This window comes from Salminus brasiliensis, chromosome 13 (assembly GCF_030463535.1).
Source record: "Salminus brasiliensis chromosome 13, fSalBra1.hap2, whole genome shotgun sequence".
NCBI lineage: Eukaryota > Metazoa > Chordata > Actinopteri > Characiformes > Bryconidae > Salminus > Salminus brasiliensis.
This window is the reverse complement of record NC_132890.1, coordinates 36,135,763-36,150,606: the sequence shown is the minus strand read 5'-3', so window position 1 is coordinate 36,150,606 and position 14,844 is coordinate 36,135,763. Positions and strand designations below refer to the sequence as shown.

Sequence of the window (14,844 nt, the reverse complement as noted above, 5' to 3'; positions counted from 1 at the left end):
CTATATAATCAGTATATACTCCTATACCATTATTATCCCCTATACAATCAGTATTACTCCTATAAAATCATTATCCCCTATACAATCAGTAAATATTCCTATTCAATCATTATCCCCTATACAATCAGTAAATACCATATACAATCATTATCCGCTATACAATCAGTATATACTCCTATACAATCAATATACCCTATACAATCAGTATATACTCCTATACAATCATTATCCCCTATACAATCAGTATATATACTCCTATACAATCATTATCCCCTATACAATCAGTATATATGCTCCTATACAATCATTATCCCCTATACAATCAGTATATATGCTCCTATACAATCATTATCCCCTATACAATCAGTATATACTCCTATACAAACAATGTCCCCTAATGTCCCCTATACAATAATTTAAAGAAACCTTAGCAGTGTACTTGCAGTATAAAAACTATTAAACTAGTAGTTTACAATCATTATCCCCTATACAATCAATAATTACTCCGGATATACTCTTATACAATCATTATCCACTATACAATAATATACTATACATGCGGTCCATCAAAACCAGCACAACACGTCATGCTAACAGCTTCTTCCCCAGAGCTGTAGCGCTCCTCAACCACAGTGAACACCTCCCACTGTAAACCTCAAAACTTACAACTGAACTGTACCAAACCGGACTGAACAGCTATTTTGCACTCTGCCTATTTGCACACCTGTACAGATGTTCTTTTCTGTAAATATCAGCTCTTTACTCTCTGTAAATATCAGCTCATTACTTTCTGTAAATATCAGCTCTTTACTCTCTGTAAATATCAGCTCTTTATTAGCTTTAGTACTTTTTACTTTTTTAATTTATCCACTACCCTATTTATTGTTTAGTGTCATTTTCCTTTAGTTTAAGACTGTGTTCTGTGTTTTTTGTTACTTGTCATACGTGTTGCTCTCACCAAGACAAATTCCTTATATGTGTAACATACTTAGTGAAATAAAGAGATTCTGATTCTGATTCTGATAAGTAATTACTCCTATACAGTCATTTTTCACTATACAATCATTATCCACTATACAATAAGATAAGATAAGATAGTCCTTTATTAGTCCCGCAGTGGGGAAATTCACAATAAGTAATTACTCCTATACAATCATTATCCCCTATACAATCATGTTCTCTATACAATAAGTAATTAATCCTAATCAGCAAAACAGCATATCTATAGGTTCACCTTTAGTACAGTTGCAGTATAAAATTAATCTTTGATGTAAACTAGTTGTGTTTACTACTCAGGGTTTACTACTCTTACACCCACACAGATTGGTAAAAATGCAGAAAGTTGTTTTGAAGAAGTAAGATTTCATTTACCTCAGTCCATCTTTGCAGTGGTGAAAGGCCAAAGAGAAGAAGAAATGGTTACAGTTCAGTTATGAAAACAAGTGATTAGAAAATTATTATTATACCAGATATAAATATCATTGCTGTCAGACCAAAACCTTGAAAACCTTTTTCGCACATTTTATTTTTTACATAATGTGAATCTAGCAGTTTTTTTTTTTTTAATTGTATCAGAATAATAAAAACTTTTTTATCTTTTTCCTCTATTAAAAGTTATGACATTTTTTTCTTCTCCTGTAAATCTGCTGTTTTGGAGATGTGAGGTTTTGCTTTGTAAGCAAGGATTTGTGCATTTACATTTTTTACAACCCAACTCAAGGATTGCAATTTCATTTCTGTGAATCATTTTTAAATGTCAAATGACTCAATAACATGCGTCATATTTAGTAACCTTCGCAATATTACATTATCAGAATCTTATCAAAAATTATCTAAACTATTATCAAAAGGATGTGGTCAGTTTACGGTTTATGGCTCTGTACTGAAAGTCTTTTCTTTGTGTATTCCAGCTTACTAAGCTGTGATCAGAGAGCAGGGACAGTCATGATTCAGCCACCCCCAGAATCAAACCCACAACTTACAACCATTTTAAACAATACCATTACTCATACAGAAATTCCAAGAAGAGCCCAGATAAACAAGGCAAGGATTGCAGGCCTCACTTACATCAGATAAGCTCAGCATTTACCAATAGATTATTACTATAAGAATAAGATTAGGAAAGAAAGATAGTCATTGTATCCCAGAACACCCTGATTAGCTAATTACAAGCCTAAGAATGTGAAAGCAGCAGTGAAACTGTGAATTCTACCAGAAAAGAAGTCCATGATCTAAAGCTCAAAGGTAACAGCTTACACTGATGTTGCCTGGTAAGCTAGTTACTTACTTAATTATAAATGAATGTAGTGATTATCTGTGACTAATCATGTGGGTGTGAATATCATAATCGCACTCAGATGCAGAGCAGAACAACCACACACTGAAACCTGAGTCCCAGACGAACCAGGTGTTGACCTGGTCTACTGCACAGAAGTCTTCACCTTCTTCCTGTGGTTACTTTCTAGCTCCTGACCATTCAGACCAGGACATCCCAGCTAAAGTGAAAGTGCTTCAAATCTACAATCAAATCAGTGTGTATGTGTGTGTTACAACACTTGGAATAGTCTCCTCTTTCAGTTTCCTCTCCAACCCAGACAGCAGTGAGATTTGGCAGGCCAAAATATGAGCACATGTCTCCCAGTGTCCTCTTTTTTTAAACAAACTTTATATGGTCAAGGAATGCTTGCTTTTGGTTAAGCCTCCTTTACACCCCACTGTTTTCCTAGCTGTTGTAGTCTGCCTACATATCACCACTGTTCTGAGCTTCATTCTTTCTGACTTCCATTACAGGCCTCACACCAGACTACAGCCTAGGCTGCATTTCTCTGCACAGTGAAGGGCCCTTCATATACAGCCTGGAACTGCAGCCTGCGCTCGGAGAGATTTGGAGTATGAGGTACAGTATGTTGTAAATAGACTAGCAAATTTATGGACACTAATTAAACATGAATACATGAAACATTCATAAATTAAACATGATCCAAAGTCTAAGAGCTAGTCCACCTCTGAATGCCTAAGAGCAATCAATCTCCTGACCTCAAGAGGTGATGTGGCAGGACTCTGACTGGGCCGTCTGTGGTAAAAAGCCCTTAAGTTTGCCTAATATACAGCACTTCCACAAAGAAGAGTGGCCCTGAATTCCTCCACAGTGAAGGAAGGATCTCCAGCTACAGGAAGAATTCGGTTGTAGGTGTTGTTGTTAAGGGTGACACAGCCAGTTCTTTATTTTATTTAACCTTTATTTAACCAGGTTAATCCCACTGAGATCACAGATCTGTTGTATAAAGGAGATCTGGCCAAGAATGGCAGCAATAAAAAAAGAATTTGCACAAGTACAACAAACAACAATCTCATAAACCAGTGTGCAGAAAGCATCTACACAAGGGCAATCTGGACTCAGCCCAATCCAAAGAACCAAGACAGGTCCAAAATACAAAGGTAAAGTCATATACGGAACACATACACAGGAACTAACGCTCAGTAGTTGACCAAAATAGGGTAAATACTGTCCCAATTATCAGTACAACAGGTGGTAATCATCAGAACTCAGGTGAATGAGAGCGAGGATGGCTGGTTGAAATCACATGATCACTCATAGTGTATTCCAGTGTATTCTAGGAAGTCCAGAACCACCTAGGTAATCGTCGAAGTCGTGACAACAGCCTTAAAGGTGTTCAGCTGAACAATATTTCGAGCATTAAGGTCATTGTTGGAGGTTGCAGAACATGCAGAAACCTTAAAAGCTGTTTCCCAATTCAGTCCGAAGTTTGGGAACAAGTAATTGCAACACATCGACAGAACGAAGACTCTCTCATTTCCATGCCTCCCACTCAAAGAAGAAGACAAATAAACCTGGGGTTTATATATATATATATATATATATATATGCAGAGCTGTAATGAGTAAAGTGTAAATGAGGAAATCAGGAAGGAGCAAATACTTTTCTTTCTTTTTTTTTACAGCAGTGAATTTCCAGATTTCCACAGAATTTGTTTAATGCAGGAAATAGAAGATCTCATAAAATAATAATAAAAACAATTACTAAAAATCTGCCTCAAAACTTGTTGCAATCTAATCCATAATGAATACATACTGGTTTCTGCACATTAGTGTGTTGAGTAGTGTTGTAGTTTGTAGTGTTTGTAAAAAGGCCATAATTTTGTAAATTGTCGGGATTTCACATTGATTTCACGTCACCTTTTGCTTCTACAGTCGCCACACATTCTCTGTGTGGATATTTACAGATTTAAACACATCTGTTTAAGCCCTGCCTTCTCAGCGCCACTATTGCTCACTATTGCTAATGTCCCTGCATCTAAATCGACTCTTAGTCAACTTAGTCATCTTAGTACAAACGCCTCAAAACTAATGTAAATAAACACACATCGCTTTGCCTTTACCAGATATATTTATAAATTAATATATATATATAAATATAAATATATTTTTGTTAATGATGTGATGTAAAATGTGATAAAAGTAATGCTTTTTTGTTGCTTTTTTTATTTTAGGCCACAAAAGTTGAAATGAAAGTAGATCATTCAGCAATTATGGCCATTAACTCACACTCTCCTAGCTGCCACAGTCCTACAACTTAAGCCTACCTGGACCCCCCCAAACACAACACTGTAACCACGATAGGCTCCCATGTGTCCTCAGTGTCCTTTATGCTGATATCTCAAAGTATTCTCTGGTCTCTGGAGCTAATTTATTTTCATTTATTGACCAAAATATAAAAATAAAAAAATATTGAACCCAAAATGCTTTGATGATGTTTTCCAGAAAGATGCTTTCTAATACTTCCCACTTAAAAGCATGTTTTTGTTTGTATCATCTGGAGATCACAGGTTAAAACCTTGTTAATGTGGGTGTCTACCATCCATAGCAATCTTATGAAGATAATTCTTCCCATGCATCCAATAGTAAGACCCAAGTTTCTTTTTTTCTTCATTTCAGAGCCTAAATCAGCAAGTCTTTTTGAACTTTTGAAGGTCTGGAAAATTCCTGTTTTGTTTGTTATTAAAAATATTTATTCACAAAATAAAAATAATTAATATGTTTAAGAATTAAATTGTCTTTCTTTTTGCCTCTCTGATAACGTTCAGCAGTAAAGCTCAGGAAACCTGGTAACATTTCCAAAAAATTAACATTAACAGGACTGACTCACCACTGACAGCATCTGTCCTGCATTTGTGTCATATCACAAGAAAAGCAGTTAAAGAAACACCCACACACAGAGGCATGCAGTTCCAAAGCTTAACACGTCTACTCACCCTGTGAAGTGGCGGAGGTCCGCCAGTTTAGGATGATCCAAAAAACTGAGGAGAAACCAAGATTAATCCAGGAGTAAAATCACTAAAACCACTGGTCTACATAAGGCAGTGTGTTTGCATACCATAGTACAGCATGCTGCAGTGCCTTCTCAGCTCTGTTTACCGCAGGGACTATGTTGAATGCAGAATATGATACCAAAGTCTCAATGTCTGTTTTTTAAGTGTTCAGTGTAAAACACGCCCCTGTGATGACCTAAAGAGCATTTGATGTGTTCGACATGGTTTTAGTTTTGATTTCCCGACATAGAAAAAAACAGAAGTCAGAAAGTCAGAAGGAGATGTATTCTTGGACTCAACAAGAATGTCTTGGACAGTTGAGCATTACAATGCGTAGAAGTGTGTTCTCCATAGAGCAGTGCTCACCAACCTGTTCAGGTATACACCAATCAGCCATAACAAGTCAAGTCAAGAGGCTTTGCTGTCATTTCAGCTATATACAGAGTACACAGTGAAACCAAACCTCAGCAGTTTACCTAACGGCAGTTTACCTCACAGCGGTTTACCTCAGCAGTTTACCTCAGCAGTTTACCTCAGCAGTTTACCTCACAGCAGTTTACTTCCCAGCGGTTTACCTCACAGTGGTTTACCTCAGCAGTTTACCTCAGCAGTTTACCTCAGCAGTTTACCTCACAGTGGTTTACCTCACAGCAGTTTACCTCAGCAGTTTACCTCAGCAGTTTACCTCACAGTGGTTTACCTCAGCAGTTTACCTCAGCAGTTTACCTCACAGTGGTTTACCTCACAGCAGTTTACCTCACAGCGGTTTACCTTGCAGCGGTTTACCTTGCAGCGGTTTACCTCAGCAGTTTACCTCAACAGTTTACCTTGCAGCGGTTTACCTCAGCAGTTTATATGAATTTATATGAATAAAATATACACTATATATTTATATATATATATATATATATATATATATATATATTATATATACAATGTACAGAGCTCCCTGAAATGATATAACAGTAAAGTGACATACAGGTGCTGGTCATAAAATAAGAATATCATAAAAAGTTTATTTATTTCAGTAATTCCATTCGAAAAGTGAAACTTGTATATTAAATTCATTCATTACACACAGACTGATATATTTCAAGTGTTTATTTCTTTTAATTTTGATGGTTATAACTGACAACTAATGAAACCCCAAATTCAGTATCTCAGAAAATTAAGAACATGGAAAGTATGAGCATGTACAGCACTCTACAGTACTTAGTTGGGGCTCCTTTAGCCTGGATTACTGCAGCAGTGCAGCGTGGCATGGAGTTGATCCGTCTGTGGCACTTCTCAGGTGTTTTGAGAGCCCAGGTTGCTCTGAAAGTGGCCCTCAGCTCTTCTGCATTGTTGGGTCTGGCGTATCACATCTTCCTCTACACAATACCTCATAGATTTTCTATTTCTCCATAAAGCTGGTCAGCACAGAAAACACAGTGGACCAACACCAGCAGATGACTGCACCCCCGCCCACTCCAGCAACACAATCATCAAGTTTGCGGACGACACGACCGTGGTGGGACCCATATCTGGTGGAGACGAGACCGCCTACAGGGATGAAGTCCAGGGACTGGCTGAGTGGTGTGCAAAGAACAATCTCTCCCTGAACTCCTCCAAAACAAAGGAACTGGTTATAGACTTCCGGAGGAGACGCATCGACCCCACACCGCTCTTCATAAATGGGGACTGTGTGGAAAGAGTGCCTTCCTTCAGATTTCTGGGTACGCACATCTCTGAAGATCTCTCCTGGAACACCAACACCACAGCTGCGGTCAGGAAGGCACAGCAGAGACTCTATTTCCTGAGAATTCTCAGGAGAAATAACCTCCATGAGAAGCTGCTGGTGTCCTACTACCGCTGTGCCATTGAGAGTGTGTTGACCTACTGCATCTCAACATGGTACGTCAGCTGCTCAGCGGCAGAAAGGAGAGCACTACAGAGAGTGATCAACTCAGCCCAGAAGATCACCGGCTGTCCACTGCCCAGTCTGGAGGACCTGTTTAGCTCCCGCTACCTCAGCAGGGCAGCTAACATCCTGAAGGACTCCTCCCACCCTGGACATCATCTGTTCCAACAGCTGCCCTCTGGAAAACGCTTGAGGTACGTCACATCCGGGACAAACAGACTGAAAAACAATTTTTACCCCAGCACTGTACGGGAACTGAACACAGCAACACACACACACATTCACAAAGCACTACCATGGACCTGAAAAAAACTTTCACTTTCCCATATTTATTTTGAAAAATCTCTTACTACTCAGAGTTGTGCAATATCTGTAATTATATTGTATATATTTTCATCATCCACTGTGTAAATTTGTGTGTTGTGTTATTTATTGTATGTTTAAGCACCTTAAGGATTGCTGCTTAATTTCGTTAAAAAAGTATCGTAATCGTATCGTATCGTCGACATGGCACCCCAAACCATCACTGACCTCAAGCAACTCTCTTCCTCCAGACTCTGGGACCTTGATTTCCAAAGGAAATGCAAAATTTACTTCCATCAGAGAACGTAACTTTGGACCACTCAGCAGCAGTCCAGTCCTTTTTGTCTTTAGCCCAGGCGAGACGCTTCTGGCGCTGTCTCTTGTTCAAGAGTGGCTTGACACAGGGAATGCAACAGCTGAAACCCATGTCTTGCATACGTCTGCATGGTGGTTCTTGAAGCACTGACTCCAGCTGCAGTCCACTCTGTGAATCTCCCCCACATTTTTGAATGGGTTTTGTTTCACAATCCTCTCCAGGGTGCGCTTATCCCTATTGCTTGTACACTTTTTTCTACCACATCTTTTCCTTCACCTCTCTATTAAAGTGCATGGACACAGAGCTCTGTGAACAGCCAGCCTCTTTAGCAATTACCTTTTGTGTCTTGCCCTTCTTGTGCAGGGTGTGAACGGTTGTCTTTTGGACAACTGTCAAGTCAGCAGTCTTCCCCATGATTGTGTAGCCAACCGAACTACAACAGAACTGAGAGGTCATTTAAAGGCCTTTGCAGGTGTTTTGAGTTAACTAGCTGATTAGAGTGTGGCACCAGGTGTCTTAAAAATTGAACCTTTTCACAATATTCTAATTTTCTGAGATACTGAATTTGAGGTTGTCAGTTATAACCATCAAAATTAAAAGAAATAAACACTTGAAATATATCAGTCTGTGTGTAATGAATAAATATAATATACAAGTTTCACTTTGTGAATGAAATTACTGAAATAAATCATTAAAAAAACTTTTTTATGACCAGCACATACAGGGTGCAGCAGATTACAAGTCTGGGTATGGTCAGTGCAGATATTTCAGTAGTGACTTATAAAGTCACATGTGCATAACCAGTTCTTGATAATGCAGAGTTCAGTATTGAATTTGTGTGTTTTATGAGTAAGATTTAAAGTTTGTATGTAAAGAAAAAAACTATACAAACAAAAAAAACAACAACAACCAGAGCAGAGCTTCTTCTCTGTCAGGACTTCTATTATTAAGGCATGTTGTAAGTTGCAATGTTGTTATTATTATTATCATCATTATTATTATTATTATTATTATTATTATTATTATTATTATTATTATTATTGTTGTTGTTGTTATTGTTACTATAATAGTTCTTCTTCTTCTTATTATTATTATTATTATTATTATTATTATTATTATTATTATTATTATTGCCAAACGTTCGACAAAAGCAGAGCGACAGGACTTTTATCAGGACTTTTATTATTGAGATGCCGTTTCCGGCCTCTTTCTCCGCTCAGTGTTGCGGGAAACGGAACTGCTGGAGGTGAGAGCAGCTTCACCATGTCCGCCTCCTTTAAACACGATAACCTCACATTTAATGAATATCCGCGCGCGCGCGCGTGTGTGTGTGTGTGTGTGTGTGTGTGTGTGTGTGTGTGTGTGATGCTAGCTAGCTAACGCTGGGGCTTTGGCAGCTGTAGCTCGTGGTGCTAACTGGTCAGCCTGGTCAGCCTGGTCAGCCTCAGTGTTTGGTTTGTGCTCCAGTATTTTAATGTTTAATTAATGAATTAATTAATTAATTAGTGCAGTTGTCTAAATAAACAGCGGGCGGGCTGTTCCTCAGAGGCTAGAAGCACCATATCAGACAGCAGCTCAGCAGAAGTGCAGGCAGGATGTGCTGGAAGCTGCAGTGAAGGTAACTGGGTTGGGCTGGGCTGATCTGGGCTGGGCTGGGCTGGGCTGGGCTGATCTGGGCTGATCTGATCTGGGCTGGGCTACAGCTGCTTGTGTAATTCACCTGAGGAAACCAGAGTTATCAGGGAAATCACCTGAAGATGATATTTATTAATGTTGAGGAGCACATATCGATGACTGGCACAGTCTGACCGGTCACCAGAGTCCTGCTCTGACTCCTCTGAGCCTGTATTTCTGTATTTATATATAAAAGCCTGTATTTCTAAAATCTCTTTAAACTCAGTTATACACAATTTAAAGATATTTCAACTGATTTAAGTGTTTTGGTGTAAATTACTCAGTTAGGAAAACTAAAGTTCAGGATTGCAGACATCCAAATAGTCTAATGCCCCTCAGAACTGCATCCCAGCCTATATTAGATGTGTGTCTGGCTGCCTGGTGTCTGAGACATTGTTTTATAATAGTTTTCAGAGGAATTTGGAACATCTTTTTATTAAATTCATTCAATTCACTTCAGGATTATCATTTCTTAACCATACAGTTAATAATTCAGTCATTATTTAATTAGAAATCAATGTTTTATATTAAAAAGTTAGTACAACTTGTACATTCAAAGGGCAAAGTGACTCGCACTCAAACACTGTTCTTCATCCAAATGCAAAATCCTGCATTATTATTAATATTATTAATATAATAATTATTATTGGTGATCAGCTTTTTATCATTTGCTGGCAAAAAGATATTGGGCTTTTCATACCTTAAAAATCTAGAACTTCTCTGGCAGGACTTTTATTATTAAGGCATGTCGTAAGTTGCAATATTATTATTATTATTGCCAAACTTTGGACATGTCCTGACTGAAAAAGCAGAGTGACAGGACTTTTATTATTGAGGTGTCGTATAAGGCCTTTAGGTGTTGTACATTCAGTTTTTATTTTGAATAGTAATTAAAATATGTTTTTGTATTGTAGAAATCACAACCCCTGGTTCCTGTCATCAGCACTGTAAAGACATCAGAGTTGGTAAGTTACGTCAGCACATGCTGAATGACTTTTTATGGTTCCATCACATTACACAGGTGTAAAGGGGAGTGGAAAACACATAAATAGTGCATAGTCCCTCACGGTAATAAAAACACATATATACAACATTTATTTGTGCATTTGCACATCTGTGTCAGCAGCAATGGGTGCAACCTAAAGTAGCCGAATGCATTCATTAGAAGGGGTGTCCACAAACATATAGTCAACATTTAGTCACACCTGTGGTATTCGACACCCTACGCTACATCAGCCACAATTATCAGTAGTCAGTTTCTCAGCATCACTCAGCGTTTCTACACCTGCGTAATATTGTGTAGGTCCCCCTGTGCGACGTTAAGGTATGGACTCCACTCCAAGACCTCTAAAAGTGTCCTGTGGTATCCGGCACCAAGTCTGACATTAGCAGCAGATCCTTTAAGACCCTTTAAGAAGTTGTAAGTTGGGACCTCCATTGGCATCAGTGAGTCTTAGGTGCCCATGACCCTGACCCTGCCAGTTTACTGGTTGTCCTTCCTCTGAGCACTTTTGGTAGGTGCTGACCACTGCATACGGGGAGGGAACACCCCACAAGACCTGCCTGATGTTTTGGAGATGTTCTGACCCAGTAATTGTCTAGAACATCACAGTTTGGTTCTTGTCAGAGTGTCTCAGATTCTTACGTTTGTCTATTTTTACCTACTTCATCACCTTCATCATCTTCAAGAACCTAAATGTACCTAAATCATCAGTGTTCTTCACTTCACCTGACCGATGTACTCTGCCATTAAGTTTGCTAATCATGTGATTGCAGGAGAAAAGCTGTGAGAAGACCATGAAAACACCAGTCAGCGTATTGCGCTTGCCCAGAGGGCCTGAGCCCAACAGCCGAGGATTTGACCCGAACTCCCCTCGTTACATCGCGCTGTGTCCTACCACGATTCCAGCCTCGTCTGGGAACGAAGCCGGTCCTGTGACCCTCGAAGAGGAACAGCGGTTGCGTTCAGAGCTTCGAGAGCGCTTTCTAAGGAGCCTCCTAGCAATGACCTCCAAGCAGGTTCACTTCAGCCTGTACGAGAAGGTTCAAGTTCAGGCGAAGTTCGGCGCTTCAGACATAGACATTCTCAACTTCCAGGTTTCCGATTTACAGACGCCTCTCGGCGTGCAGAAAGAGGCTCTGCTCAGGTGTCAGGACATGATATCGTTTACTTTTCACTTGTGAGTTCAGATAACGTAAAGCTTTGTTACAGATTTATGTTGAGGTACATGCTTATTTATGTCCCTGTTTGCTCAGCATCATGACCAGATCTGAGGATACGTTTGAGTATTGAAGGTAAAATGAGGAGTTTCACGTGCAGTTCATGCCTGTGCCACAAGAGGGAGGCAGAACTGTGGCCATTTAAATTTGAAGGATTTTTTTCCCCCCTTTTCTTTTCCACAACAGTCACTGGTCTGGAGTGTTACCACTGAGAGAGTTAGAAAAATACAGGGAAATTCCTGGAAGTCAAACTCAGATAAAGCGGTCTGGAAAACACTTGATCAGACTGCGCTGTTAACATCTAAGATGTCTAGTTTACTTACCTGTTTTTTTCCAGATTTGCTCGACGTTAATTCCATAAGAATTGTTTTCAGAGAAAACTTTGAAGCACCAGTACTTCTGTTGAGACAGGTTGAGATTAAAGATTGCAGCACTGAGCGCACTGTGTGGATTCACTCTATGCTCACTCATATGGCCTATGTGGATATTGGCACTGCATTGACCATTAAAACTAGTCTAGTGATTTTTATAATAATCATTTATGAGCACCTTTTAAAGAATCTGCGGTTGCTGTAGAAAGATTTTTGCCAGAAAGACATGAAATGAAAGAAAAACAAGAAATGTTTTTTTTTTAATCAACAACGATTCATAAATAAACCCAGAGTAACAAGCTGCAGAAAGATAAGATAGTCCTTTGTTAGTCCCACAGTGGGGAAATTCTCAGTGTCACAGCAGAAAGGGATAGCAAGACACTCAGTTACAAAAACATAGATACATTATTTACACTATATACACAATATAAATAAGAATTAAAAAAGCAATAACTATTATTTACAGGTTCTTGCAAATGATTCTTAAACGCTGGAAAGCTGGTCATCTTTTGTGAGATTAGTTTCCACATTGTTCTTTTTAATAGAGGTGGATTTCTTCTGTATTAGCAGACCATGAAAAGATGCAGCAGCATTTGCTGAGTGTTTCTATGTAGATATTTTAGGAAGTTTAAACTTCTAATCCAATCAGAACGGTGGGATTTGAAGATGGAGTACAACACTGCCATCTACTGGTCAGGGTTTAGACACAACATGAAATGAACCACTGTCTGACAGATCTTACATCTAGTTACATCTGCTTACACAGATTATTACTTATCAGAGAAGTACTGCCAATAGAATAGGACCCTCTGCAGAAGCAGATAATCCTGAACCTATTGGCACCATGCTGCCTAATACTAAAGCCAGGTGTGGACTAGTGGAGGGGTATAAAGCCCCCCAGCATTGAGCTGTGGAACAGTGGAAGAACTGTGTTCTCTGGAATGATGATGTTGGAGCTTCATCCAGTACTTTTTGGTGGGGTGAGGTGGGGTGGTGATGATCATCATCCAACATCCTGACCTCACTAACACTGCTCCTGCCGCGTAGTACAATCAAATCCTCACAGCAATGCTCCTCCTCCAAAATCTAGGAGAAAGTCTTCTTCCCTGGACAGTAGAGACAGTTACTCCAACAAAAGCAGGATCAACTCATGAATGAGCAGGTGTCCCAATACTTTTGTCCATATAGTGTATTTAATTGGGTTAAACACTCAGTCTGTAGTTATTATATATCTCTCTATTCCTTCTTCACTGATGTCTAGCTGATGGTCTGTTGAGTGTTGGTTATTTCATTACCTAGGAAGACGCTGCAGGATAACTGGACTAGAGGTCCTTTTCTGCTTCTTCATTACAAGTCGGCCTGTTCGCTTCACCTTGTTCACAGAGACATTATGGAGCTTTTCACTGTTACCCGGGAACCTAACAAGAGCATTAACGATATTGTTCCTCTCGTCTAATTACAGCAGCCTCAAAGTGAGTCGATCCAGTATTGAGGCCCAGATTGCTCTCCTTATATAATACTATTGGTGACCATATTGATGATTCTGGCGGAGGGGAGGGAGGGACGGAGGATCGGTGGGCGGCATCAGTGATATTCAATCATCTTAAAAGGTTTGAGGTTGTTTACCAAAGTCTTTTTTTATTGGAATATCATTAGATGAAGTTGGAGTGCTGTGCCTTTGTTGTACAAGCACAATTATCCTGCCAGAACATTTGTGAGAGGATGAGTCATCTATAGTGCTCTTTCGTCATCACGGTTCTCCGTGATCTAATCAGGAAGCCCACAAGGACGCGCAATGATAATTTTATATTCCAAGGCACGCACTCTATCCCAGCTCAACTTTAACAGCCACTTGTTGAGGGGTCTTAAATCTAAGCTATGTGGCACGTCAAGGCATGGATTCAGATGGCCTGCTGATTCCTATTGCCTGTCCAAATACATTAGGCCGCTTTTTCGCTGCAGGCCGAGCACTTCTGAGCATGGAGGGGAATCGCTCCGGTGGCTTTTTACGCTTACAAACCAGGCTGGCTTGTTGGCTAACCATACTTGGGGCCACAGATCTGTTCGGCGGGAGGGCCGAACGCCGCTGATTGGCTCTAGTATTTGTGTCAAGAAATGTGTATGAGACCCACAAGATCCAGGGTCTTCATATAATTCAAGGACAGAAACTGTACAGGACAGCACTGTAGCTTCGGCTATGGGCCTCGTCCAACATCGCTACCGCAGCACTAGCATGGCCCTGCATATACGTAGGCTCGTCCGATTTCACTCCCGCAGCGTTAGCACGGCCCCCTGCTTGGCCCCCTAAAAGGCCCGCTTCTCCAATGTCTGTGTTTGACCTCACAAATGCTCTTCTGGATGAATGGGTAAAACGTCCCGTGGACAAACTCCAACATTTTGTATTGGATTTAGAATATGATGTCATAAATGCTCCTATAGGTGAAATGTGTATGTGTCCCAATACTTTTGTCCAAGCAGTGTAGTAGTGGAGAATATCTGTCTCTCTTCTAAGGTATCTGCATTTGATGTAATTTCAGTTCCTGCACCTTCCAGCAGCCTGCAGCCCCCTGATTTCCAGTGTAAAAACATTCTTATATATGTGTGTGTGTGTGTGTGTGTGTGTGTGCGCACAAGAGGACGATGGTACAAGGAATCTGCCCTGTCCAGCGCCATTGGCCAACAGGAAGCACATTCCAGTCCGTCCTGTTTGTGGCCCTCTCTCTCTTCCTG

At 39.9% G+C, this 14,844-nt stretch overlaps 1 protein-coding gene across 2 annotated transcripts; it reads left to right on the top strand.

The window, feature by feature from the left end:
- Positions 1 to 9,038: 9,038 nt before the first annotated feature.
- On the top strand, positions 9,039 to 12,181 carry gemin7 (gem (nuclear organelle) associated protein 7). 2 transcript variants are annotated; one of them, XM_072695270.1, is made up of 3 exons: positions 9,039 to 9,095; positions 10,438 to 10,488; positions 11,300 to 12,181. In XM_072695270.1, exon 3 carries the CDS (start codon positions 11,321 to 11,323, stop codon positions 11,705 to 11,707), a length of 387 nt encoding a protein of 128 aa, XP_072551371.1. In that variant the 5' UTR covers positions 9,039 to 9,095; positions 10,438 to 10,488; positions 11,300 to 11,320; the 3' UTR covers positions 11,708 to 12,181. The 2 variants fall into 2 exon arrangements, with proteins under 2 accessions (XP_072551371.1, XP_072551372.1); XM_072695271.1 differs by lacking the exon at positions 9,039 to 9,095 and adding an exon at positions 9,255 to 9,467.
- Positions 12,182 to 14,844: the final 2,663 nt, after the last annotated feature.

What these genes read in the sequence shown, in the direction of transcription:
- gemin7 (XM_072695270.1), top strand. Translation starts at nt 11,321, where the DNA reads ATGAAAACACCAGTCAGCGTATTGCGCTTGCCCAGAGGGCCTGAGCCC.